The following is a 26,982-nucleotide window of genomic DNA, read 5'->3' on the forward strand; positions in this document are numbered from 1 at the left end:
CTGGCATGATCAACAAATATATTCCTGCTTGAAGCCAAGCTCTGGGAATAAAAATGGCATTGACCCCTTCACTCATGCCTGATGGACAGTGGCCCAGCGTCTGGTCTTGGGGAACAACACCTTTCTCCCTGCCTCGACTTGATCCAGAGACACATCGGATATGCCAGAGGACATATTTTTCAGGTTTTGGTGGGCACCCCCTCAGTTGCTTTATTATGGCGGGTCCTGGGAGTTACTGATTTAGGGTCAGAGTCATACTGCAGAGAAACAGGCCATTTGGCCCACTGTGTCCATGCTGATTAGGAACAGCACCTCATACTTTGCTTGGGCAGCGGTATGAATATTGACATCTCTAATTTTAAGTAATCATTGCATGCCCTCTCTCTCCGTCCCTCACCCATCCTAGACGTCCTGCTGGTTTTACTGTATCCCCTCGTTATCACCTCCTCCACAATGGACCATTGTGGGCTCTTTGATCATTGGTGCTGGCTCTGATCTGTTCTGAACCTTTTCATATCTCTAGTTTCTCTATCCCCTGAATCTCAGTCTGAAGAAGGGTCCCGACCTGAAACATCACCTATTCCTTTTCTCCAGCGATACTGCCTGACCCGCTGAGCTACTCCAGCGTTTTGTGTCTCTCTCTATTGTACTTATTTAAGACTGGTCTTATTTAAGAGGTCATGTAAGACTGAGGTGAGAAAAAACGGATTCACCCAGAGAATTTATGGAATTCCCTGCCACAGAGGGTAGTGGAGGCCAAGTCACTGGATGGATTTAAGAGAGTGTTAGATAGAGCTTTAGGGGCTAGTGGACGGCAGGCACGGGATATTGATAGGGGACGATCAGCCATGATCACAATGAATGGCAGTGCTGGCTCGAAGGTCCGAATGCCCTCCTCCTGCACCTATTTTCTATGTTTCCATGTTATCAATACCAGTCCCTGCACATAGTCCATGCCAAGGTGCCTATATGCATGCTTCACCATTTATTTATCTGTGCTGCCAATTTCAAGGATCTATGCACATTCCTTGACAATTCAATTTATTGTCTAGATGCTTCTTAAATGTTGAGTCTCTCTCTCCACCACTTCCTCCTGCAGCACGCTCCAGATTCCAGCTGCTCTTTGACAAGGTTTCCCCTCAGATTCCCTCTAACCTTCCTATCTATCACTTGATACCCATGTCCTCTTGTTTTATACATCCCCAACAAAGGAAAAAGATTCTTATCGAAGATAGATACAAAGCGCTGGAGTAACTCAGCGGGTTAGGTGAAAAAGGAAGGGTAATGTTTCGGGTCGGGACCCTTCTTCAGACGTAAGATTCTTCAGACGTTTGCTCCATCTTATAAATTTGTACACCTCCCTCAGGTCACCCTTCAGCCTCCATTCCAGGGAACACAAACTCAGCCTCTCCAATATTTTCTTGTCACTGAAATGTTCCAATCCAAGCAACATACCACATTCTACCTACAAGGTGGCAGCCTAAACGGCACATGATACTCCAAGTGTGGCTAACCAATAATTCAATGTTTTATGAAATTGTAACATGATGTCCCTTCTCTCATATTATATGCCAAGATAACTCTATGGCTATCCTACCCACCTATCTACCCTTTCAGGGATCTATGGACTTAAACCCCAGGTCTCTCTGTTCATCAACACTCACTAGGGTACCACCATTTACCATGTACAACCTGACCTTCCAAAATGCATCATTTCATAATTGTCAGGGATAAATTCCATCTGCCATTGTTCAACTTTCAAGATGACTAATATCTAGCCGGATCTCAAGACAATCCTCTTCCCCATCTCTGACATCACAAACTTTCGTATCATCCGCAAACTTGCTCATCATACTACCGTCTCCTACATTCATATCCAAGTCGCCAATGTATAATCGCATACATCAAGGGAGAACATTTCTGAGAATCATCCACAATTTCTGCTTGGTCTCGGTCATTCCCCGTGGCAACTATGATCAGAAGGCACATTTTTTGATTTCCAGACTCCATTAGTTTCCATACATTTCACAGATGGTATATGGTACAAAGCAGTTCATCCAGAAAGAAATATCCAAGATTAATGCACAGAACTCATCCACATCGAGAGAATAAATCAATACTTAAAATACCATCAGATCAGTTCATCTGTTGGATGCATGTCTATGGGGCAATGAGGAATCAGCAGTAATTACTGGGAATAGTACCTCTTTCTTTAGGGTGAAACAGTTGTTGTACTTCCTGTAGACTCGTTCCAGTGCAGACGGCTCGGCCCCTGACTCGCCATGCAGGTGGGCGTCCTTTGGTTCCTTCACCTTTCTTCCCTTTGCCAGCTCTTTCGGTTCGTTCTTCTGTCGAATCTCCTCCAGTTGGTGCCTGATCATAAAGAACCCGATAACTAGTCAATCAACATACTCTGCTGAAGAAGGGTCGCGACCCCAAACGTCAAGAGGGGAATTCCAGAACCAGGGGTCACAGTTTAAGAATAAGGGGTAGGCCATTTGGGACTGAGTGTGGAAGGATGATGGGGTACCTCATTGAAATTACCGAATAAAGAAAGGCCTGGATAGAGTGGATGTGGAGAGGATGATTCCACTAGTGTGGGAGTCTAGGGCTAGCGGGCATAGCCTCAGAGTAAAAGAACATTTGATCTAATTTGATTTAATTTATTGTCATTGTCTTCAATTAAGAGACAACAAAATTATTTTCCCCTTAGTCATACAAATAATAAAAACACAGAACACAGTCGTCCACAACACAAACATCCCCACAGCAGCACCAAAGTTCCCCACTGTGAGGGAAGGAACCAAAGTCCAGTCAACCTCCTCACTGATGTTCCCCAATGTTCACCCATGGTCGTGGCCTCCCGAGCACCAGGTAGTCACCGCTACGGGCGGCCCGTTGTTCAGGCCCTCTCGCCGGGAACGAAGGAACCCCAACGTCGAACGGGAGAACATCTTCAGCGGCTTGGACCTCTGAACCAGCCGCCTTCCACCGGAGTCCGCGGCTCCCGATGTCCACAGGCCGCGCTGGGCGGAGATTCGTGCTGGTGATCCCCGGCAAAGGGTCCCAGGACTCAGCGACTGAGGCCAGCGCCGCCCGCATTGGGAGCTCCGCGCCCACAGCTTCGCGATGTTGGAGCAGCGGCCCAACACTCCGGAGCTCCAAACGGCGATCGCCCGCTCTGTGATGTTTCCAGCATACTCGCTAGAATTTAGGAGATTGAGAGGGGATCTTATAGAAACTTACAAAATTCTTAAGGGGTTGGACAGGCCTCAGCCCGCCAGGACAAGGGGTGCTTAAGGATAAGCCTTTAAAACTGGTCTGGTGGTGAATCTCTGGAACTCCTGCCACAGAGGGTAGTCAGGCCAGTTCAAATTTAAGGGGAGTTAGATGTGCGTGGCCAATCCAGTTAGAGAGAAGCCGCGAGGAGGGATATGGGCGAGGGCGGGACTCAAGATAATAGTTTCATCCTTGCCAGGAAGCGACTGAAGGACGGTACCCCCTTACCATACCCTCTTCCCCCCACATAAAATACGGAAAAAAACTTAAAAAACACACTTTAAACAGAACAAAATAACAAAAGACAACCAGACTGTGGGAGGAGGCAGCCAGTAACATCACCACCGGATGTCCAACATGTACCTTTACAATGGAGATAAGGAGGAATTTCTTTAGTCAGAGGGTGGTGAATCTGTGGATGTTATTGCCAAAGACGACTGTGGAGGCCAAGTCATTGGATATTTTTAAACCAGAGAATGACAGATACTTGAAGGTACACAAAAAAGCTGGAGAAACTCAGCGGGTGCAGCAGCATCTATGGAGCGAAGGAAATAGGCAACGTTTTGGGCCAAAACCCTTCTTCAGACTGATGGGGGGTGGGGGGGGGCGGGGAGAAGAAAGGAAATGACAGATACTTGATTGGTAAGGGTATCAAAGGTTATGGGGAGAAGGCAGGAAATGGGGTGGAGAGGGAAAGATAGATCAGCCATGATTGAATGGTAGCGTAGACTTGATGAGCCTAGAAGACTACTTCAGCTCCTATGAATTATGAACTTTTATGAAATGGTTTTCCTGCCTACAGTTCATACCTGGCACATTCTTCCCTCGCTCTGGAAGCGACCGTCTCCTGAAAAAGCGATCCGCTTTGTTTAAAGAAGTTGTCGTATTTCTCGGAGTCCAGCCGTGGGTAAATCAAGTGGAAGGCTCCAAGGTGTTCCTTCTCATACTTCTCCACCTGCTGGAGCCAAGCCGACTGGTAGTTCTCGTATTGTTCCCGTCTGTGGGGGTAACGGATGGCAAATCAGGAGATGGGACAAAACACATCACTCACTGACTTCGTCAAGAATCAGAATCACAGAGTGATACAGTGTTGAAACAGGCCCTTCGGCCCATCTGGCCCACACCGGCCAACATGTCCCAGCTGCACTCGTCCCACCTGCCTGCGCTTGGTCCATATACCTCCAAACCTGTCCTATCCAGGTACCTGTCTATCTGTTTCTTAAACTGTGAGTCTGAAGAAGGGTTTTGACCCAAACCGTCACCCATTCCTTCCCTCCAGAGATGCTGCCGGTCCCGATGAGTTACTCCAGCTTTTTGTGCCTATTAACTGTTTCTTAAACATCGGGATAGTCCCATTCATAAATCATGGGAGACCCCTTCCACCCCTACAACGGACTGTTCCAGCTGCTACGGTCAGGCAAACGCCTCCGTTGCCATGCGGTGAGAACGGAGAGGTTGAGAAGGAGTTTCTTCCCAGAGGCAATTCGGACTGTAAACGCCTATCTCACCAGGGACTAACTCTACTGAACGTTTTTCCTTCCATTATTTATTATGTAAAAGAATATGTGTGTTATGATTGTGTTTATAATTTATTTGGTTGTTTTGTTGTTTGTCTTTTGCACAAAAGTCCGCGAGCATTGCCACTTTCATTTCACTGCACATCTCGTATGTGTATGTGACAAATAAACTTGACTTGACTTGACTTGACTTGAGCCTCAACTACCTCATCTGGCATTTTGCTCCATATATCCACCACCCTTTGAGTGAGATATTCTGAGATATTTCTACAGTCGTGGAGTGTCACAGCTCAAAAATGGGCCTTTCTGCTCTCCGTATCCATGCTGACCTTCAAGGTCATCTATTTGCCCTCATTAAAACCTCCCCCCACCCCCTCACGTTGAAGACCTTCATAAATGCAACAGTTTAAAACAACTTTAGAGATACAACACAAATACAGGGTCTTCAGCCCACCGAGTCTGCGCCGACAAGCGTTCAGCCCATACACTGGCACGATCTTACACATTAGGGACAATTTCCAGAAGCCAATTACTAGAAGCCTGTACGCCTTTGGAGTGTGGGGGAAACCGGAACACTCTTAGAAAACCCACGTGGTCACGGGGCGAACGTACAAACTCCGTAAAGGCAGCACCCGATGGTCGGGATCGAACCCGGGTCTCTGACATTGAAAGGCAGCAACTCTACCACTGTGCCACCAACTGATAACATTCGCCACATGGACAGGTCACAGGATAAGCAGTTGCACAATGTAAAGCATAATCGAATCCTTCCTCGACCGTGATGACTAGAATTACACACAATACTCCAAGTGTGGCCTAAACACTGCTTTGTGAAGTTTCAACACAGCATCTTGAGGTTTGAACAAGAGTTTCAGCCCGAAACGTTGCCTATTTCCTTTGCTCCATAGATGCTGCCTCACCCGCTGAGTTTCTCCGGCACTTTTGTCATCCTGAGTTTTATGTTCTGCGCCCTGCCCTATGAGGGCAAGCATGCCAACCGCCTTCACCGCCCTATCCATTCGAGTTGCCACTTTCAGCAAACTACAGACTTGGAAACTTGGGTCTCTCAACCATTGACTTTAACGTGAGGCCTTGGGAGCTGGGAATGTGCAAGCGTAGGGGTGGAAAACCCGGGGGGGCCAGAGGGGACATGCCCCCCCCATGTTTTGAGAGGTGGGGGACATCCCCGCCAGGTTAACCTGCCTGGGCTTGCGGGAAATATGGCCAGCGCGGAGAAGCAGCGCTGGTATCCCGTCAGTCCAGACAGGACTGTTAGTTAACCCGGTGAGACAGGCAGAGTTGAGCTGCATTTAGCGCTGGATTGAGCCTCCGAAGCCTCGCGCGTGTGTGAGTGTGCGCATGTGCGCGCGGCCGCCAAAAAATAGTGACCCCCCGTCCCCTCCATGTTTTGATAGTGAGTTCCGTTCTTGTGCAAGCGTGCAGACTTGTACATAGCGTGCCAACAATATCGGGACTACAATATCTCTACCTGAATTCACGGGTTGTGTGACGCTGCCACAGACGTTCCTGCACCCTGCGCCTCTCCTCCTCATTCACCTTCTGCTTGTCACTTGCCCCAAGGTTTATCAGACAAATTGTGTCATACAGTAGATTGTCCTTCACCTCTCTGTCCAGCCTGGAGTCTGTGGTGAAACTGGGGGAATGGTTCACCTGGAAAGCAGAATGCAGGCATGGCATTGGTACAAAATTAAAGGTAACTGCAATTGCCCTCAAAGCTTCCGTGCTACGATGCAAGTATTTCACGGCTCCCGATTCTAATCACTATCCTTTGGACAACACAAAAATTCCATCCATGGCTTTTTTTTCCTCTGACCTTCCACTGTTGCTTCTGACCATTTGGCCGAAAGCATGTAGGGCAGCCAGAGATATCATCTCCCTCTTAAAACTTGTTCTCATGTTAACGGGGATCAATCCCTTCCATTAGTCCCTAAACTATAGGGGCCTTTAGAGTATGCATAAGGAACTATGGATATTGGAATCTTGAGCAATGCTGGAGTACATCTGAAGGTCTCGACCCAAAATATTGACTATCCACATTCTCCAGGGCAGTCTGAAGAAGGGTCCCAGCCCAAAACATCACCTATCCATGTTCTCCAAAGCAGTCTGAAGAAGGGTTTCGACCTGAAACGTTGCCTATCCACATTCTCCAGAGCAGTCTGAAGAAGTGCCCCAACCCAAAACATGTTCTCCAGGCAGAGATGGAAACTGCTTTCAAAACATGGAGGGGACCGAGGGTCAGGGGGGGACACAATTTATTGGCGGCCGGACGCGCATGTGCACACTCACACACACACGCGCGAGGCATCGGAAGCTTCAGCCGTGCGCCCTGAATTAGATTTAAAGCTTGTAACGTGAGGGGGACACATCCCCACCTGTGAAAACATGGAGGGGACACATCCCCCCCTGGCCTCCACGGGTTTTCCGCCAATGTCTCCAGGGATCCTCAGTACCAGCTAGACTCAGTGGGAAGCTGGTCTCCCACCTTAGAGACAGAAGGCTGTGGGGGTCAGGTATTCCTTTGGAAACAGAAGCACTTGATCCAGACCGTCCCTGCAGTAGAGAGGGAGTGCCACACTGTTGACAGTCAGGTGAAAATACAAAGGCACGTTTCAGCAATGTTACTTCGAGCCAGTGGGGGGGTCTCACCCGGATTCCCGAGCCAAACCAGGCGGCACGGTGGCGCAGCGGTAGAGTTGCTGCCTTACAGCGCCGAAGACCCGGGTTCGACCCCCGACTACGGGTGCTGTTTGTACGGAGTTTGCACGTTCTCCCCGAGACCGCCTGGGTTTTCTCCGAGATCTTCGGTTGCCTCCCACAATCCAAAGATGTACAGGTATGTAGGTAAATTGGCTTGGTACAAGTGTAAAGTGTCCCTAGTGTGTGTAGGGTAGCGTTAATAGATATAGATAGATATGCCATTTATTGTCACTATACATGTACAGTGAAAGTGAAAGCTGCTCGTACTCAGTGCATACATACAATTTAGCACAAAAAACAAGAAACAGAAAAAACAAAAAACAGAAGGGAGAACGGGAATAGGTGCACAATTTCTGCGGCGCTACATACATATATACATATATACAGATGGAAGTCCGTGGTGTTGGGCAGTGAAATCAGTGCATGTGTGAATTAGAATTAATAGTAGTTATAATTCTCGGAAAGCAACTATTCCTGAGTCTATTTGTAATGTGCAGGGATCACTGGTTGGTGCGGACTCGGTGGGCCTGTTTCCGGGCTGTAACCCTAAACTACGATAATGTCAAAACAGATACAATGGTCATTTACGTCATTACCACTGCCCTCTGTGGACCCTGGTGTCAGACTTTCCTTGTCATTTAACCCACCTCCAAGAGCCATGGTTTCAAATTACGATCCATCAGAATATCGAATCCTAGTATCTCAAAGCAGGCACAGCCACAGAGATGGGTGGAGAAACAAGTCCTGTAATTGTGCTTCAAGATCGGATAGGCAGAGATTAGCGTTTTAACAATGACGTCCTCGATGTCCGACCAAACCTTTGGCACGTCGTGGCCGTGATCTGCCAACCATTTGTTTAGTGAAGACAGTTTCCTGCATAATACAGAACACAGCATGGGTGAACTAATACAAGGATGGATAAAGAGTGCATTCATTTAAACTAGGCTTGTATTGACTGGAGTTTAGAAGGATGTGGGGGGATCTTATAGAAACATATAAAATTATAAAAAAAGGATACAAGCTAGATACAGGTAAAATGTTCTCAATGTTGGGTGAGTCCAGAACCGGGGCCACAGTCTTAGAATAAAGGGGAGGCCATTTAAGACTGAGGTGAGAAAAAACTTTTTCACCCAGAGAGTTGTGAATTTATGGAATTCCTTGCCACAGAGGGCAGTGAAGGCCAAATCACTGAATGGATTTAAGAGAGAGTTAGATAGAGCTCTAGGGGCTAGTGGAATCAAGGGATGTGGGGAGAAGGCAGGCACGGGTTATTGATTGGGGACGATCAGCCATGATCGCAATGAATGGCGGTGCTGGCTCGAAGGGCTGAATGGCCTCCTCCTGCACCTATTTTCTCTGTTTCTATGTTTCTATGACTCAAGGAATTGCAGATTCTGGTTTACCCATAAAACAGAGTGGGTCAGGCAGCATCATGGGACAACATGGATAGGTGACGTTTAGGGATGGGAGCCTCCTTCAGACTGGAAAAGAGCTGGGTGTCAGACAAAGCTAGGTGGCTCTTTGTCCTTCCCTCGCCTATTTTCCAGCTTCCTCTCACCTACAACAATCAGTCTGAAGACTGGAAATGTCACCTATCCGTGTCCTCCAGAGATGCTGCCTGACCTGCTGAGTTACTCCAGCACTTTGTATTTTTCTTTAATTTTAACTCGTACATCAGGGATCCATGGCTATACTTCTGATATCACCTAGAAGTGCGAATACAGTTGCCCAACACAGAAAATAGTACAATTTCAATTCCACCCATGATTTAATAGGACGAAAGACTACAAAGTCTGTTGTTGTTGCAAAATACTTTTAAAATCTTATAATTGCTCAATGAGATGTTCCCAGTTGAACATGAGGAGGCTTCACTAATGACATAATGTTACTCCTATAACAACAATATATACGTGGCATTCTGCAACATCAGCTCAATTGGCTTCATGCCTTGAAGATGCCAGCTGAAAATGGGACAATATCATCAGGTTTAAACCAAAACTGGAAGTTCCTTTCATAGAAACATAGAAAATAGGTGCAGGTGTAGGCCATTTGGCCCTTCGAGCCTGCACCGCCATTCAATATGATCATGGCTGATCATCCAACTCAGTATCCTGTACCTACCTTCTCTTCTCTCCCTTTAGCCACAAGGGCCACATCTAACTCCCTCTTAAATATAGCCAATGAACTGGCCTCAACTACTTTCTGTGGCAGAGAATTCCATAGATTCACCACTCTCTGTGTGAAAACAAATTTTCTCATCTCGGTCCTAAAAGACTTCCCCCTTATCCTTAAACTGTGACCCCTTGTTCTGGACTTCCCCAACATCGGGAACAATCTTCTTGCATCTAGCCTGTCCAACCCCTGAAGAATTTTGTACGTTTCTATAAGATCCCCCCTCAATCTTCTAAATTCCAGCGAGTACAAGCCGAGTCTATCCAGTCTTTCTTCATATGAAAGTCCTGCCATCCCAGGAATCAGTCTGGTGAACCTTCTCTGTACTCCCTCTATGGCAAGAATGTTTTTCCTCAGATTAGGAGACCAAAACTGTACGCAATATTCCAGGTGTGGTCTCACCAAGGCCCTGTATAACTGCAGTAGAACCTCCCTGCTCCTATACTCAAATTCTTTTGCTATGAATGCTAACATACCATTAGCATTATTTCATGTTACTATAGCTTTGTGCTGTGGTGCTGACTAGCCCGAGTCAAATAGCTCGCCTTCCAGAGATACCCAATGTCACATACATCCCACAACAACTTGTCCAGCAAGTGTAACCAGTCATTGCCATATCTTTGTGTCAGAAGGGATTGCAAATGCCGGTTTAAACTGAATATTGACAGAAAAAGCTGGAGTGACTCAGCGGGTTAGACAGCATCTCTGGAGAAAAGGAACAGGTGACATTTCACGTCGAGATGCTTCTTCAGACTTAGAGTCGGGGGAAAGGGGGACGAGAGATATAGACGGCAAATGAATGAAAGATATGCAAAAAGCAACAATAATCAAGGAAAGGTAGAGCCCACAATGGTCCATTGTTGGCTGTGGGGTAAGTGATAATGTTATACTGACAGGGAAACGCAACAGGACAACAATGAAACTAGTACAATGACTAGGGTGGGAAACGGAGGGGGGGGGGGGGATGCGGGAGAGAGAGGAGATGCAAACATCTTCTATATGATGACAGAGAGGCACAAGAGACTTCAGATGCTGGAATCATTGGCAAAACACAAAGTGCTGGAGGAACTCAGCGGGTCAGGCTGCATCTGTGGAGTGCATGGACAGACGACGATTCGGGTGGGGGCCATTCTTCAGACATCTTTATGATGTTACAGATCGATTAGTTTAGTTTAGAGATACAGCGCGGAAACAGGCCCTTCGACCCACCGAGTCCACGCTGATCAGTGATCCCCGCACATCAACACTATCCTACACCCACTAGGGACAATTTACATTTGCCAAGCCAATTTACCTACATACCTGTACGTCTTTGGAGTGTGGGAGGAAACCGAAGATCTCGGAGAAAACCCAAGCAGGTTATGGGGAGAACATGCAAACTCCGTACAGACAGCAACCATAGTTAGGATCGAACCCGGGTCTCCGGCGCTGCAAGGCAGCAACTCTACCACTGCGCCACCTTGCCGTCCCCGATTGGAAAATGTTTTTCAGTAAGATTTCCCTTCCCAGCCCATTTAGGTACCTTTTGCTGCTGCTGTCCCCATCTCTGACGAAGTTCTTGCTATGCTTGTTGATGGCATAGTTTGTCAAGTGCATGCAGATGTCATCCTGTCATCAACAAATAAAAATGCTTCATTGATTTGGGAGAACGGCATCACAAGCTCCTTCATTGCATTCATCCCTCACTCACTTTGTAACCCCCCGCCTGACCATCCAGTCATCTTCACATCCCACATCTTTGCCATTGGCGACTTGGTCTTTAGACTTTGGAGATAGAGTGTAAACAGGCCCTTTGGCCCACTGGGTTCACACCGACCAGCAATCCCCTTGTAAACTAACACTATCCTACACACCAGTACAATTTACAGAAGCCAATTAAGCTACAAACCTGTTGTATGTCTTCAGAGTGTGGGAGGAAACCAGAGCACCTGGAGAAAACCCATGGGGTCACAGGGATAGCGTACAAACCCCATACAGATAGCCCCCGGAGTCAGGATTGAACCCGGATCTCTGGCGTTGTAAGGCAGCAACTCTGTGCCACTGTACCGCCCCAGGGTCTCCAATTATATTGGTTCCAAACACGTTGTGATCAATTTTGAGCACCATATCTGAGAAGCATAAGCTGGCTCTGGAGATTGTCCAGAGGCCGTTTACAAGAATGATCCAGGAATGGGTAGGTTAACATATGATGAGCGTTTCACAGCACTAGGCCTGTACTCGCTGGAGTTTAGAAGAATGAGGGGGGACCTCAACTTTGAAGAACTTCTCTTCCTTTCTGGTTTCTGACCAGAAATGTCATCTATCCATGTTCACCAGGCATGCTGCCTGACCCGCTGAACTACTCCGGTACTCTGTTGTCTTTAATAAACCAGCATCTGCAGTTCCTTGTTTCTATCCTTAGAGATTGCCTGATGGTTGTTGTGTTGGTATTTGTGAGAGGCAACAATGTTCTTTGCTTGCCACATACTCTACTTAAAAGCAATGATAAGTATCCCATTGCCTATAAAATGGAAGGCCTGAGAAGATTAAGGATTTTTTTATTCCCTCTGCAATGACAGTTTACTGTAACAAAAGTCATCATAAAGATGTATTTTAAAGAACTTAAGCTTTGATGTAATACAATATTGTACAAGTAGAAATCAAAAGTTACCAAGTTGCTGTTGGAGGGCTCATTGTACTTGCTTGTTGCAAACCTTGCCAGGCCTTCATTATAAATATAAATCCGAAAGGGATCACAGGATGTCACCAAGACGTAAACACGGAGATCAAATTTGAAACCATCTATGAGGAAAGGCTGTGAAAGGAACAATGATTACATTGTCAAACAGGTTCTAATGGAGTGTATCAAATATCAATCACCTTCACAGCAAATAACTTGCTCAGTTTAGAGATATGGCATGCCCTTCGACCCACCGAGTCCATGCTGACCATCGATCTCCCATTCACACTAGTTTGCCCAACGCATCACCGGTTCCTCACTCCCCTCCATTGAGTCTGTCCAGAGCAAGCGATGTCTGTGAAGAGCGCGCAGCATCGTCAAGGACTGCTCTCACCCCAGCCACAGTCTGTTTATCCTCCTCCCATCCGGGAGGCACCACAGGTCTCTCCGTTGCCGGACCAGCAGGTTCAGGAACAGCTTCTTCCCTGCGGCTGCTACATTACTTAACTCTGTACCTTGGTGATTGCCAGTCACCCCCCCCCCCCCCCCGGACACTCCACAGAGAGAACGTACGAACTACGCACAGACAGCACCCATAGTCGGGGTCGAACCCGGGTGTCCGACGCTGCAAGCACTGTAAGGCAGCAACTCCACTACTGAGCCACCGTGGCTGCCCGTGAGGTTGGACAGATGACTAGGTTTGGATGTGATGATTAACAGCGAGGAATTGACTATCAGAGAGGAATTGCCTCTTTGGTCCAGGCCCACGTTGAATGACTAGTGACCGGTTCAGACACTGAGAGTGCTGCCTTCACCCTCAAGGAAAGGAAAGTGGAAGGAACAGGAGTGCTCCAATACCTTGGAGATGTACTGTTGGCAGATCAGTCGGTCCCCGTGTTTAATCTCCTTTAGGTTTCTGGTGATGAAGATTCCTCGGCCCTGACACCCGCAGTCTGGTTTACAGATGTACGTCTTTGGTTTCTTCATCCTGCTGTAGGCTTGAAAATCACCAAAGCTGCGCAGAGTACAATAGAATATTGAGATCACGAGATGAATGTCAAAATATAAATAAGAATTAGGTCTAACTGGAAGATACAAGCACCAATTCAATCAGACATAGTCTTTCAAACAGTGACCAAATCCCACAAAGCTAATTTTGCACAAATTCCACCCAGTTACCAGACACCCCTAACAATACTGGATACAGAGTGCTGGACTAACTCAGTGGATCAGGCAGCATAGGAACATAGAACATAGGTGCAGGAGTAGGCCATTCAACCCTTCGAGCCTGCACCGCCATTCAATATGATCATGGCTGATCATCCAACTCAGTATCCTTGTACCTGCCTGTACCAGCATCTCTGGAGGACATGGATGGGTGACATTTCGGGACAGGAACTTTTTCAGACAGTCTGAAGAAGGGTCCTGGTTCGAAAAGTAACTATCCATGTTCTTCAGAGATGCTGCCAGACCTGCTGAGTTACTCCAGCACTTTGCGTCCTATCATGTAAACCAGCATCTGCAGTTCCTTGTTTCCATACCTTAACAAGATAACATTGTCCCCAAAAATTCCCAAGCTAAGATTGACCATTGATGAGCTGGAACTGCTCAAATAGGAGGTCAATATTCCTCAAATAATAATACCAATGAACTATAGTTTAAGTGGTCACTGCCTGTGGGGCCTTCTGGAGCACTCACCCAAATAACAAAGGTGAATGTGCCTCCCATGCACTGTTGTCTGTGAGGAGCTGTGTGATTCCAGAGAAATGTGATGAGACTCCAGGTAAAAATACAAGCCCTTTCTTTAATGAAACAACCACAGCGCGTTTTATTTTCGCACTGTGCCCACACTTAATTTTAAGAGCACTCACTCGGCAGGTAAACACCATGTGCGGGGGAAGATGTTATATTCCTTTGGGAAGAGTTTCAGCATCCTGTTCAAATTCCGGGCCAATAGGTCCTTCCTGCAAATCTCGCTCATTCCTGGAAAGTGGTTAATTTTCTGCAAAGATTAAAACATTAGAAAGGAAACGATCAAAGACTGTGCCCACCACGTAACACGGAATGAAAACATGAGAGAAATTCAGAGCTGGAAAGACTGGGAAGAAATCAGCTACGATCTGAGCTAATGGTGGCGCAGCGGTAGAGTTGCTGCCTTACAGCGCTGGAGACCCGGGTTCGATCCCGACTACGGTTGCTGTCATGTGATTTCTCCGAGGTCTTCGGCTTCCTCCCTCACTCCAAAGACATGCAGGTTTGTACATTAATTGGCTTGGGTGTAAACGTAAAATTGTTCCTAGAGTGTGTAGGGTAGTGTTAATGTTTGGGGATCGCTGGTTGGTGCAGACTCTGGGCCTGTTTCCGCACTCTATCTCTAAACTAAACTATCTGAGCCCAGACCATCATCTAGTTTTAATTCTCTGAACAAAGATCAAGGGGAAGGTGGAGACAGACTTAGGGGCACGAGGCTTCAGTTCTGTGGTGTGTTTACACCACTTTAGGCTTTAGAGATACAGCGTGGAAACTGGCCCTTCGGCCCACCGAATGCGCACTGACCAATTATCACCCTGTATACTAGCACTACCGTAGGGACAATTTAGAATTTATAGAAGCCAATTAACAAACCTGTATATCTTTGGAAAGTGGGAGGAAATCGGAGCACCCAGAGGAAATCCACGCGGTCACAGGGAGAACGTACAAACTCTGCACAGACAGCACCCGTAACCAGGATCGAACCCGGGTCCCTGCCATTGTAAAGCAGCAACTCTACCGCTGCGACACTATGCCTCCCACTCATCTGAAGATTATTATTTCAGCCCTGACCTGAAAACGCTTCATTTCCATGACCTTTTCATGAGACACGGACGTGTCCGTCCAGTACAATATCCACTCTTCATCATCGCCAACCTCCTTCAATCCATAGCGGCGAGTTGCACGGCGGACTAGAACACAGGGTAGAGACATAGACTATCGTCATAAGGTAGAGACAGGGAGGCAGTGGTAACTGTGAAAAGACACAAAGTTGGAAAGAGAGGATTAGGAAAAGACAAGGTGCAATTAAAGACAAAGGATAAATAAAATATTCAGAAGAGTGAAACATAAAGAAAAGGAGATAAGGAGACAAAATATTCTTGAAACTATCTATAAATTAGCTTAATAATTTTGCATTGTAAGCATGTCATTATTACAATTGCTAAGTAGATTAAATGATCAAAACAGAGCACGGATCAAATCCTGGATAGTTAGAAATTGGACAAATCTGCATTGAAGATAGACACTAGGTGCTGGAGTAACTCAGCAGGTCAGGCAGCATCTCTGGTGAAAAGGAATAGGTGACGTTTCAGGTCAAAACACTTCTTCAGACACTCCGACCCGAAAAATCACCTAGTCCTTTTCTCCAGAGATGCTGCCTGACCTGCTGAGTTACTCCAGCACTTTGTGCCTTTGTTTGTAAACCAGAAATCCGCACTTCCTTGTTTCTATTAGGAGAATTCTATTGTATGTTTCTTTATCTGATCATCATCTACGGGTTAATGAAGGAATTGGGAATTAATGAGAGTTGATACATAGATACATAGAAAATAGGTGCAGGAGTAGGCCATTCGGCCCTTCGAGCCTGCACTGCCATTCAATATGATCATGGCTGATCATCCAACTCAGTATCCCGTACCTGCCTTCTCTCCATACCCCCTGATCCCTTTAGCCACAAGGGCCACATCTAACTCCCTCTTAAATATAGCCAATGAACTGGTCTCATCTCCCCTCTGTGGCAGAGAGTTCCAGAGATTCACCACTCTCTGTGTGAAAAATGTTTTTCTCATCTCGGTCTTAAAGGATTTCCCCCTTATCCTTAAGCTGTGACCCCTTGTCCTGGACTTCCCCAACATCGGGAACAATCTTCCTGCATCTAGCCTGTCCAACCCCTTAATTTTCTGCCAGACAGTCTCTGCGTCTGGACATCAGCAACACACAATGAGCAGGGATCACAAAATGGCCCAAAGTTGAAAAAACATAAGCAACACGCACCATCCAAGCTCACGTACAGTTAATCACACAAGACACAAGAGAAGGGCTTGATACCAGAGGAATTCCACCCAAAATACCACCTCGGGAGTGTGAATAAAACTGGAGGATAAAAATCATGCCTGAGTGAGTCTTCCCTACTCACTAATCCCGTAATTACATTAGAACTTACCACTTTCATACTTGCAGTTGATTAGGTTCACTCCGATACACCTGCAAAATGAGAAGGAATAATGATTTCAATAATATTAACCACAGGACCCTGAGATACACTGCAATGGAGTGGCCGCAGGGTAGACACATTGGTGTAGTGTTTAGTTTTAGTTTACATATATGCAGCATGGAAACAGGTCCTTTGGCTCACAGAGTCCACACCGACCCTTGCTCACCCGTTCACACTAATTCTATGTTATCCCACTTTCCCACCTGCAACTTTCTTGTATGTATGACTGCAGAAACAACATTTCACTTGAGCCTCTATGAGGTTCAAGTGACAAATAAATTGTATTGTATTGTAAAAAAAAATAAAATAAAATAAAAACCCACGGAGCAATTCACAGAGGTCAATTAACCTACAAACCCGCGTGTCTTTGTGATAGAAACATAGAAACATAGAAATTAGGTGCTGGAGTAGGCCATTCGGCCCTTCGAGCCTGCACCGCCATTTAATATGATCATGGCTGATCATCCAACTCAGTATCCCGTACCTGCCTTCTCTCCATACCCTCTGATCCCCTTGGCCACAAGGGCCACATCTAACTCCCTCTTAAATATAGCCAATGAACTGGCCTCAACTACCCTCTGTGGCAGAGAGTTCCAGAGATTCACCACTCTCTGTGTGAAAAAAGTTCTCCTCATCTCGGTTTTAAAGGATTTCCCCCTTATCCTTAAGCTGTGACCCCTTTTCCTGGACTTCCCCAACATCGGGAACAATCTTCCTGCATCTAGCCTGTCCAACCCCTTAAGAATTTTGTAAGTTTCTATAAGATCCCCTCTCAATCTCCTAAACTCTAGAGAGTATAAACCAAGTCTATCCAGTCTTTCTTCATAAGACAGTCCTGACATCCCAGGAATCAGTCTGGTGAACCTTCTCTGCACTCCCTCTATGGCAATAATGTCCATCCTCAGATTTGGAGACCAAAACAGCACGCAATACTCCAGGTGTGGTCTCACCAAGACCCTATACAACTGCAGTAGAACCTCCCTGCTCCTATACTCAAATCCTCTTGCTATGAAAGCCAACATGCCATTCGCTTTCTTTACTGCCTGCTGCACCTGCATGCCTACCTTCGAATGACTGGTGTACCATGACACCCAGGTCTCGCTGCATCTCCCCCTTTCCCAATCGGCCACCGTTTAGATAATAATCTGCTTTCCCGTTTTTGCCACCAAAATGGATAATGGTGTGGGAGGAAACCAGAGCACCTGGCGAAAACCCACGCGGTCACAGGGAAAACTCCACACAAACTCCGCACAGACAGCACCCGAGGTCAGGTTCGAACCCGGGTCTCTGGCGCTGTGAGGCAGTGACTCTACCATGAATCATTCCGGGATTCATTATCCCTGGGATACAACGCCCAGTGTGTGTAGTGCACCCGAGTTTCAGTGGTTGCTGTGAGGGAGGACCACTGACATGGAGTGATCCATGTGGCGGTCACAGAGGCGCAAGGGCAGTCATGGTGGCACAGCAGTAGAGTTGCTGCCTTACAGCGATTGCAGCAATGGAGACCCGGGTTCGATCCCACCTACAGGTGCTGTCTGTACGGAGTTTGCACATTCTCCCCGTGACCTGCATGGGTTTTCACCGAGATCTTCGTTTTCCTCCCACACTCCAAAGACATGCTGGTTTGTAGGTTAATTGGCTTGGTAAATGTAAAAATTGTCCCTAAAGGTTGTAGGATAGTGTTAATGTGCGGGGATCGCTGGTCGGCGCGGACCCAGTGGGCTGAAGGGCCTGTTTCCGCGCTGTATCGATAAACTAAACAAAAAAAATGTGAGGGGTGTTTTACTAATCAGTGTGCATGAGAGAGACCCCGTGTTGTGCTGGTCAGTGTGTGTATGGAGGCCCTATGATGTACTGGTCAATGAGGGAACACACACAAATGTAATTATTCATTCAAGGTGGATGATGAATTGTCAATGTGTAGGATCAGTGTGGCAAATGATTTGCAAACCACATTGGGAAAAGTACATATATTAGGTGAATGTATCACACACGTCTGTACCTTCTCCTCCTCCTCTTTTTCTTCTTGGCTGGCTCCTCTTTAATGATGGTCTTCTCTTTGCCTCTCTGTCTGAGTGCATGGAGTTGCTGCTTGTAAAGTGTGTCTTGCTCCTCCAGCTCCTTCTGCGGCTTGACGCAAGGCGGCAACTCTCGGCTTGTCACGTTTCTGGCCTCCACATTCCCTTTGTTTGGAATTGATTCAGATTCATCCTCCGAGTCCTCACTCTCTTCCTCATTCTCTGCTTCCTCCTCAGCCGATTCCCCCTCAGAATCATTCCTGCCTTTGGGTGCATTCATTCTGTAAGATGTTGTGACTTTATATAAGAGAAAAAGAATTACAGGAAAAAAAAAATGGCAAAAGGCTAAGAGCTGGAGGAACCCAGCAGGTGAGGCAGCATCTGTGGGAAGAACAGACAGACGACGTTTCAAGTCGGGACTTTTCTTCAGACAGGATAAGAAAGAATACCAGTCATATAATACAGAAAATATATTTTGCCATAATATTTAGTCAGGCAGCATCTGTGGAGGGAAAGAACAGATTACATTTTGAGTAAGGTCCCTTCTGGAGACTAGGTAGACACTCTACACAACCCCCTACTTCAGCAGACTTAAGGGTCCCAACACAAAACAACATTGTGTTAACCCCTCCACAGATGCTTCCTGACCTGCTGAGTTCCTCCAGCACTGGGTGTTATGCTCAAGATTCCAGCGTCTATCGTTTCTTGTGTCCCCTGTTTATGTAAGCATTCCCTGACTCAAGTTACTCAGCATGGACTAACTGGGTAGGGATCACATTGAGTTTGAAGTGTCAGCCCTGTAACTTCAGCTCTCATTTAGTAACCCCATGCCATCATTCACCATCAGGCCTCACATACAAAATGTTCTTCACTCGGGTAAGCCATCAAATAGTCCAATTAGTCTGATAGTCCAAATGATAACACGGAAATGAAGGGCACCGAATTACCACGATCAATGGTGGCCATCTTACATGTTCATTCATTTACAATAGTGACAGCTTGTAGTACAGTATACTACAGGGCAGTAGAAATAAATACTAACACCTGTGTACTGAACCTGTGCTCTTGTAATTGCCATTTCTGGTAGACAAAAATGCTGGACAAAATCTCAGCAGGTGAGGCAGCATCTATGGAGCGAAGGAAATAGGCAACGTTTCGGGTCGAAACCCTTCTTCAGACTGATGTGAGGGTGGGGCGGGAAGAAGAAAGGAGCAAGATGGCTGAGGGAGAGCTAAGAAGGGGAGGAGAAAGTAGGGAAGTCAATGTTCCTCTAACCTAAAATTAGAGAAGTCAATGTTCATACCACTGGTGTGCAAACTGCCCAAGCGAAATATGAAGTGCTGCTCCTCCACTTTACGGTGGTCCTCACTCTGGCCATGGAGGATGCCCAGGACAGGAAGGTCGGTTTCAGAATGGGAGAGGGAGTTGAAGTGCTGAGCCACCAGGAGATCAGGTTGGTTATTGGTCTCACCGATGTAGAGCAGCTAGCATCTAGAGCAGCGGATGCAATAGATGAGGTTGGAGGAGGTGCAGGTGAACCTCTGCCACACCTGGAACGACTGCTTGGGTCCTTGAATGGAGTCAAGGGGGGGAAGGTAAAGCGAAGTGTAGCATTTCCTGTGATTGCAAGGGAAAGTGCCCGGAGAGGGGGTAGTATGGGTGGGAAGGGACGAATTGACCAGGAATTGACCACAATTCCTTGTTTTTACACTCAGTCCACAGATGCTGTCTGACCTGCTGGGCATGCCCAATATTTTCAGATTTTCTAAAAAAATATGTACACTTTTGAGTCGCCCAGCAGGTCAGGCAGCATCTCTGCAGAAAAGGAATAGCTGACATTTTGGTCTGAATACGTCTGAAGAAGGGTCTGGATCTGAAACATTACCTATTCCTTTTCTCCAGAGATGCTGTCGGACCCACTGAGTTCCTCCAGCATTCTGTATCTATCTTTGTTGTAAACCACCATCTGCAGTTCCTTGGTATACACAAAATTCTGGAGTAACTCAGTGGGTCAGGCAGCTCCTCTGGAGAGAAGGAATGGGTGACGTTTCGGGTCGAGACCCTTCTTCAGTTCCTTGCTACATATATACTTTTGAGCACGTGTATGATTAAAATGTAAAAATTAATGTATTGTCTTATCATTTGCACACTTGGACCCATTGTTAAGAATGCATCTTATGATCATTACCTTAAATAACTTGATATTTCTGCATACTTTGCTCTGCTACCCAATCTAGACTTATTTTCCAAAAAAGCAGCGATCTCCCTGTTGAAATACACGGGGATAATGAGTATTAAGCCCAGAGCAACGCCTTTATTGTAGTGCATGCGAGGGTAACAGGGAGAGTAAACTTTGCACCCAGAGGCTGCAGGTTGACCCGGGACAGTGACGCGCCGGTTGCTAGGGCTCCCCGGGCCGCGTTGCTATGGGGCCGGGGCGCGACGCCCTGAGGGGCCGAAGGGCCTCCTGTCCGCCGCCAAGGAGCGGCCGGCGGCTGCTGAGGGGAGTCCCGGCCGCACCCACCCCCCCGTTACCGGGGTCCCGGGACCCCAAGCCGCCCCCGCCGCCGCCGCCCCACTCACCTGACGCCCGCCCTCACCCACCGCGCAGCCGCAGCCCCGGCGCCCGGCGCCGCGTCACCATGGCAACCGGACGCTCGCCCTGATTGGCCCGACCATCCGCCCCGCCATTGGTGGATCTCGACCCGCGGCGCTGATTGGCCGTCCGGTCACACAGACCCTGCTGCCATTGGTCGTCACGCTGAAGGCAGTACCCCATTGGTCAAGGCTTCCTCCTATCACGGCCCTGAGCCATTTTAATTGTGATTGGCTAATTGGTCTGCATGGGTTGGGATTGGAAATATTGTCTGTCCATTCAGATTCAGATTCAGATTCAATTTTAATTGTCATTGTCAGTGTACAGTACAGAGACAACGAAATGCATTGCCTCCATATTTTATCTCTGTTTGCTTTGTTGTTAACTTCTCCCAGCTAACAATGATCTAATCTACATTTTCCTTGATCTTCATTCACTTTGTCCTATTTTCACACCTTGCACTTCCTTGTATCTCCCTCTCCCCTGACATCAGTCTGAAACATAGAAAATAGGTGCAAGAGTAGGCCATTCGGCCCTTCGAGCCTGCAACGCCCATTCAATATGATCATGGCTGATCATCCAACTCAGTATCCCATCCCTGCCTTCTCTCCATACCCCCTGATCCCTTTAGCCACAAGGGCCACATCTAACTCCCTCGTAAATATACCCAATGAACTGGTCTCAACTACCTTCTGTGGCAGAAAATTTCACAGATTCACCACTCTCTGTGTGAAAAATGTTTTCCTCATCTCGGTCCTAAAATATTTCCCCCTTATCCTTAAATTGTGACCCTTGTTCTGGAAGAAGGGTCCCGAACCGAAACGTCACCCATTCCTTCTCTCCAGAGATGCTGCCTGTCCCGTTGAGTTACTCCAGCATTTTGTGTCTATCTTCGGCTTAAACCAGTATCTGCAGTTCCTTCCTACCCAATGGATGTCGAAATCTGTTTGTGGAAAATGAATCATGAAAGAAGAATTCTTCATACATGAGGGTTTAGGACCTGGTGGTGGATGTTCACTAGTGATTAAATCTTGATGTGGAAAGTTGAAAGGATAAGATCTGGAGAGGGGAGATATTTATATCTGCCATTTGAATGGGCCCAGAGTGGAGAAGGATGACTCTTCATCAATGAATGGATCTGGTTTTGAGGACTGGAAGGGGATCATGGCTTGCAGGGAGTTAGGGATGTTCAATGATCAGGATGCAGTATCGCAGCAGCGCCTTTACTTTCTGAGGAGGCTTAAGAAAGCTCACCTGTCCCCCCAGATCCTGTCCAACTTCTACCGCTGTACCATCGAAAGCATCCTGACCACCTGCTTCACGGTATGGTACAGCAGTTGCACCGCAGCTGACAGGAAGGCACTGCAACGGGTGGTGAAAACCGCTCAGCACATCATCGGTGCCCCGCTCCCTACAATGCATTTCGTTGTCTCTGTACTGTACACTGACAATGACAATTAAATTGAATCTGAATCTGAATCTGAATCTGATGCCCTCCACCGAAAACGGTGTCTGAGACGGGCCGGGAAAATCATCAAGGACCCTTCCCACACTAACCATGGACTGTTTGTCCTCCTCCCATCAGGGAGGCGGTACAGGAGCCTCAGGTCTCGCACAAGCAGGCTGAGGAACAGCTTTTTCAATAACACCATTACACTGTTCCCCGTAAATGGAGATTGGGGCGTATTCTCCATTATGGGGACCTCCTGAAGTCAATAATCAGCTCCTTGGTCTTGGAGGTGTTTAGTGACAAGTTGTTACATGCGCGCGCACCAGTCCGCCAGGTTCTGCACCTCCGCCCTGTATTTTGTTTTGAATTGAATTGAATTCAATTTATGTGTGAAGTGTTTTAAATTTCATGTGCGATGCTCCGCTATTCACTGGGAAACGTCTTTTCATTTTGCACTGTAACAACTGTTGCTTGCAAGATGACAATAAAGGTTGATTGGATTGAATTAATAGAGTTGCTGTCTTACAGCGCCAGAGTTAAATCAGGACTATATGTGCTGTACACTCCAAAGACAGGGGGGGGAGGGGCAGGAGGAGGGGGGGGGGTGGGGGAGGGGGAGGGGGAGAGGGGAGGGGGCGTGACGTGACGTGACGTGGCCAAGATGGCGGCGCCCATGGAGCGCGGTTCGGGGCCGGCAGACGACGCTCGGACCGGGCAGGACGAGCAGGAAAGCCCGAGGCCGGAGCCGCCTTTCGTGTACACGGAGCGGGACTTCATCCGGAGCGGCGTCGGGTGGTCGGGGCCGGGGTCGGGGTCGGGGTCCCGCCTGGACCGGGCCCTGTTGTCGGCCTGGGCCCGGCGCTTGGCTGCCGGCTGTTTCCGATACCCGCTGCGGGGGCCCGAGATACCGAGCCGGGAGCTGCCGGGGCCCCGCCGCCTGCTGGCGCAGCTCAACACCCAGCGGGCCAGCCAGCGCCGCCCGCCGCAGACCATCGCCGGCCTCCGGCAGCCCTTCGACCCGCAGCGCTTCAACTTCACCCGCGTCCCCGCCCGGGAGATCCTCTTCCCGCTGCGCCGGGGCGGGGGGACCGAGGCCCGGGTCGGTGGCCAGCCCGATCCCGGGGCCCCACCTGAGGCCCAGGCAGGAGCTCAGCCCGAGGCTCAGGTCCAGGTTGGGGTCCAAACTAATCCCGGGGGTGTGGCCGACGTCAGGCCTCTGTCTGAGGCCAAGGACCAAGCGCATTCCGGGGCCCGAACTGATCCAGGGGCCCAGCCCCAAACCCAGGTCAAGCCTGAGGCCCAAGCTGGGCCTCTGTCCGATCCCTGGACCCTGCACGAGGGCCAGAACCAGGCCAATGCTCGGCCCGAGGACCGAGCCCATTCCCGGGCCCAACTTGACCCCGATCCCCTGCCCGAGGCGGAGCAGGACGCCCTGCTGATCATCAACGACAGCCCGCTGGAGCAGGGCCACGTCCTGCTGGTGCCGGAGCCGGAGAAGCTGCTACCGCAGACACTTACGCGGGCCTCGGTACTCCGGGCTCTGGAGCTGGTCTTGCTGAGCTCTGACCCGGCCTTCCGGGTGGGATTCAACAGCCTGGGGGCCTTCGCCTCGGTCAACCACTTGCACCTGCATGGCTTCTACCTGCGGCACCGGCTGGAGGTGGAGTGGGCCCCCACCGAGCCGCTAGGTGTAAACGGGGCTGGGGCCCTTGTCCACCGGCTGTGCGGCCACTACACCCGGGCCCTGGTGCTGTACTCGGACGGCGGGGACTATGAGGAGGTGGCAGACACTCTGCTCGCCATCATCCACCTGCTGCTGGATCGCTCGGTGGCCCACAACCTGCTCCTGACCCGGGGCTGTGCACTGGGGCCACAGCCCCCAGACCCCGACTCCCGGGACGGGGTGAGGCTCATCCTGTGGCCCCGCCGTTCCTGCTTCGGCGCCAAGGACGGCTCGGCCTTTAACGTGGCATTTTGCGAGCTGGCCGGCTTCCTGCCCGTGAAAACGGCCCCGGACTTCGAGACTCTAACCGAGGAGTCGGCGCTGCGGATAATCGGGGAGCATCTGCTGCCGGCCGAGGAGTTCCAGCAGCTGTGCGCTGAAATAACGGGACTCTCGCTGCACTGAAGGCCCGGCTTCATTCAATGAGAGACGCAGCATGGAAACAGGCCCATGGAGTCCAAGCCGCCAAATGATCACTAATTTACACTAGTTCTATGTTATTCCCACATTCACATCAACTAGGGGCAATTTACAGAGGCCAATAGACCTACAAACCATAGATACAAACAACTGCAGATGCCAATGTACAAAAGAAATCCACAAAATGCTGAAATGACTCTGTGCCTTGGTCAGCATGGATGTGATGGGCTGAAGGACCTGTTTCCCTGATGCATGACTCTCTGATTCTAACTAACTAACTACCACTGTACTGTCTACTTCAAGACACACAAGACCAAACTTTCTTCGCCCAAATACTTGGGTCGGTGTGGGCCAAAGAACTGGAAACCACTCAATGAGAGTTTCACCTGAACCGATGATGAGGGATTGCTACTTCCAACACTTGACTAGAAACACTTGAACAATATGGAAAAAGGGGAAGGAGAGTTGGAGGAAACTCTCCCCATGGCACTCTCACTCTGCATTTGATTGTTTGAAACAAAAATAGAAAATACTGGAAACTCAGCTGGATAGGAGGACTTGTGGGGGGGGAGGAGTGAAGTAGTCAATATTTCATGTCAAAGACTCTTCTCTGTTTCTGGGCGGCACAGTGGCTGCTGGAGCTGCTGCCTCACACTGCCAGACCCGGGTTTGATTCAAACCTCAGCTGTTGTCTGTGCGGAGTTTGCACATTCTCCCTGTGACCACGTGGGTTTCATAGAAACATAGAAAATAGGTGCAGGAGGAGGCCATTCGGCCCTTCGAGCCAGCACCGCCATTCATTGTGATCATGGCTGATCGTCTCCTATCAATAACCCGTGCCTGCCTTCTCCCCATATCCCTTGACTCCACTGGCCCCTAGAGCTCTATCTAACTCTCGTAAATCCATCCAGTGATTTGGCCTCCACTGCCCTCTGTTGCAGGGAATTCCATAAATTCACAACTCTCTGGGTGAAAAAGTTTCTCTCACCTCCCACGTCCCAAAGACGTGCGGATTTGTAGGTTAATTGGTGTGTCCAGAGTGCAATCGAAAGTGGGATAACATAGAACTAGTGTGAATGGGTGATTGGTGATCAGCATGGACTTGATGGGCTTAAAGCAACCGTTTCCATGCTGTATCTCTAAAAATATGTGGCTTGACCAGTTGAATATTTACAGAATTTTCTAAGTTTGTTTTAGACTTTCAGCATCAGCAGTTTTTATTAACCTTTCACTCACTCGTTTGAAGTTGGTGTCGACTGTGGAACATGGTATCTTCAAAGGAAAACTGTTTATAATAAACTGTGCCAGGATTGGATTTGAAAAACTGCAGATGCTGGAAATCTGCACAACATTGGAGAATGCTGATGGTATTGAGCAGGTTAGGTAGCATCTGTGGAGAAACACACATTTTATATCAATGACCTGACAAAAGATTAATATGGCATTGATTGTTGAGTTCCTAAATTTATGAAGCCTCCTCTGAACCCACCATTTTAAACTCTTTCAGCAATCTGTCTGAACCATTGTGCAATTCAATAAATTACTGATTTGACAATAGACAATAGGTGCAGGAGTAGGCCATTCAGCCCTTCATGCCAGCACCGCCATTCAATGTGATCATGGCTGATCATCCCCAATCAGTACCCCATTCCTGCCTTCTCCCCATATCCCCTGACTCCGCTATTTTTAAGAGACCTATTCAGATTCAGATTCAGATTCAATTTTAATTGTCATTGTCAGTGTACAGTACAGAGACAACGAAATGCATTAAAGACAACGAAATGCATTGTAGCTACCTATGTAGCTCTCTCTTGAAAGCATCCAGAGAACCTGCCTCCACCACCCTCTGCGGCAGAGAATACCACAGACTCACCACTCTCTGTGAGGAAAAAATGCTTCCTCGTCTCCGTTTGCTTTTTAAGATGGTTGTCAACAGCAGAAATTGTGGGAGGTCATAAGGAATAGGAGTAGAGTTGGACCATTCGGCCCATCCAGTCTACTCCGCCATTCAATTATGGTTGATCTATCTCTCCCTTCTAACCCCATTCTCCTGCCTTCTCCCCATAACCCCCGACACCTTCCCTGAACAGTCAGATTCAGAGTAGTTTATTGCCATATACTGTCTTGTGCAATTAATGTTTTTGTTGCCATGAAGCTCACAGAGTAACCAGTACACACACACAC

At 48.1% G+C, this 26,982-nt stretch overlaps 2 protein-coding genes across 6 annotated transcripts in view; one reads left to right on the forward strand and one right to left on the reverse strand.

Annotated features, from left to right (window-relative positions):
- Positions 1-21,239, reverse strand: part of LOC129713510 (tubulin polyglutamylase TTLL13-like) — a 40,197-nt gene extending 18,958 nt beyond the window's left edge. For 2 of the 5 annotated variants that reach the window (XM_055662588.1, XM_055662584.1), the window contains exons 1-12: positions 20,798-21,081; positions 18,594-18,890; positions 16,541-16,581; positions 15,169-15,287; positions 14,217-14,347; positions 13,204-13,360; positions 12,337-12,480; positions 11,209-11,294; positions 8,162-8,387; positions 6,286-6,467; positions 4,089-4,277; positions 2,205-2,373 (exon numbers count right to left, since the gene is read on the reverse strand). In XM_055662588.1, coding sequence (XP_055518563.1) covers positions 2,205-2,373; positions 4,089-4,277; positions 6,286-6,467; positions 8,162-8,387; positions 11,209-11,294; positions 12,337-12,480; positions 13,204-13,360; positions 14,217-14,347; positions 15,169-15,287; positions 16,541-16,581; positions 18,594-18,890; positions 20,798-20,937 — 1,881 coding nt within the window. In that variant the 5' untranslated portion in view covers positions 20,938-21,081. Of the gene's footprint in view, positions 1-2,204; positions 2,374-4,088; positions 4,278-6,285; positions 6,468-8,161; positions 8,388-11,208; positions 11,295-12,336; positions 12,481-13,203; positions 13,361-14,216; positions 14,348-15,168; positions 15,288-16,540; positions 16,582-18,593; positions 18,991-20,797; positions 21,082-21,192 lie in introns of those variants that run through there. The other 3 variants (XM_055662587.1, XM_055662585.1, XM_055662586.1) reach the window with 3 other exon arrangements.
- A 2,061-nt stretch (positions 21,240-23,300) lies between these two features.
- gdpgp1 (GDP-D-glucose phosphorylase 1) lies at positions 23,301-25,360 on the forward strand. Its single transcript, XM_055662589.1, has one exon. It carries the CDS (start codon positions 23,317-23,319, stop codon positions 24,781-24,783), a length of 1,467 nt encoding a protein of 488 aa, XP_055518564.1. The 5' UTR covers positions 23,301-23,316; the 3' UTR covers positions 24,784-25,360.
- The last annotated feature ends 1,622 nt before the right edge of the window (positions 25,361-26,982 follow it).

This window comes from Leucoraja erinacea, chromosome 36 (genome assembly GCF_028641065.1).
Source record: "Leucoraja erinacea ecotype New England chromosome 36, Leri_hhj_1, whole genome shotgun sequence".
NCBI classification, from domain to species: Eukaryota; Metazoa; Chordata; class Chondrichthyes; order Rajiformes; family Rajidae; genus Leucoraja; species Leucoraja erinaceus.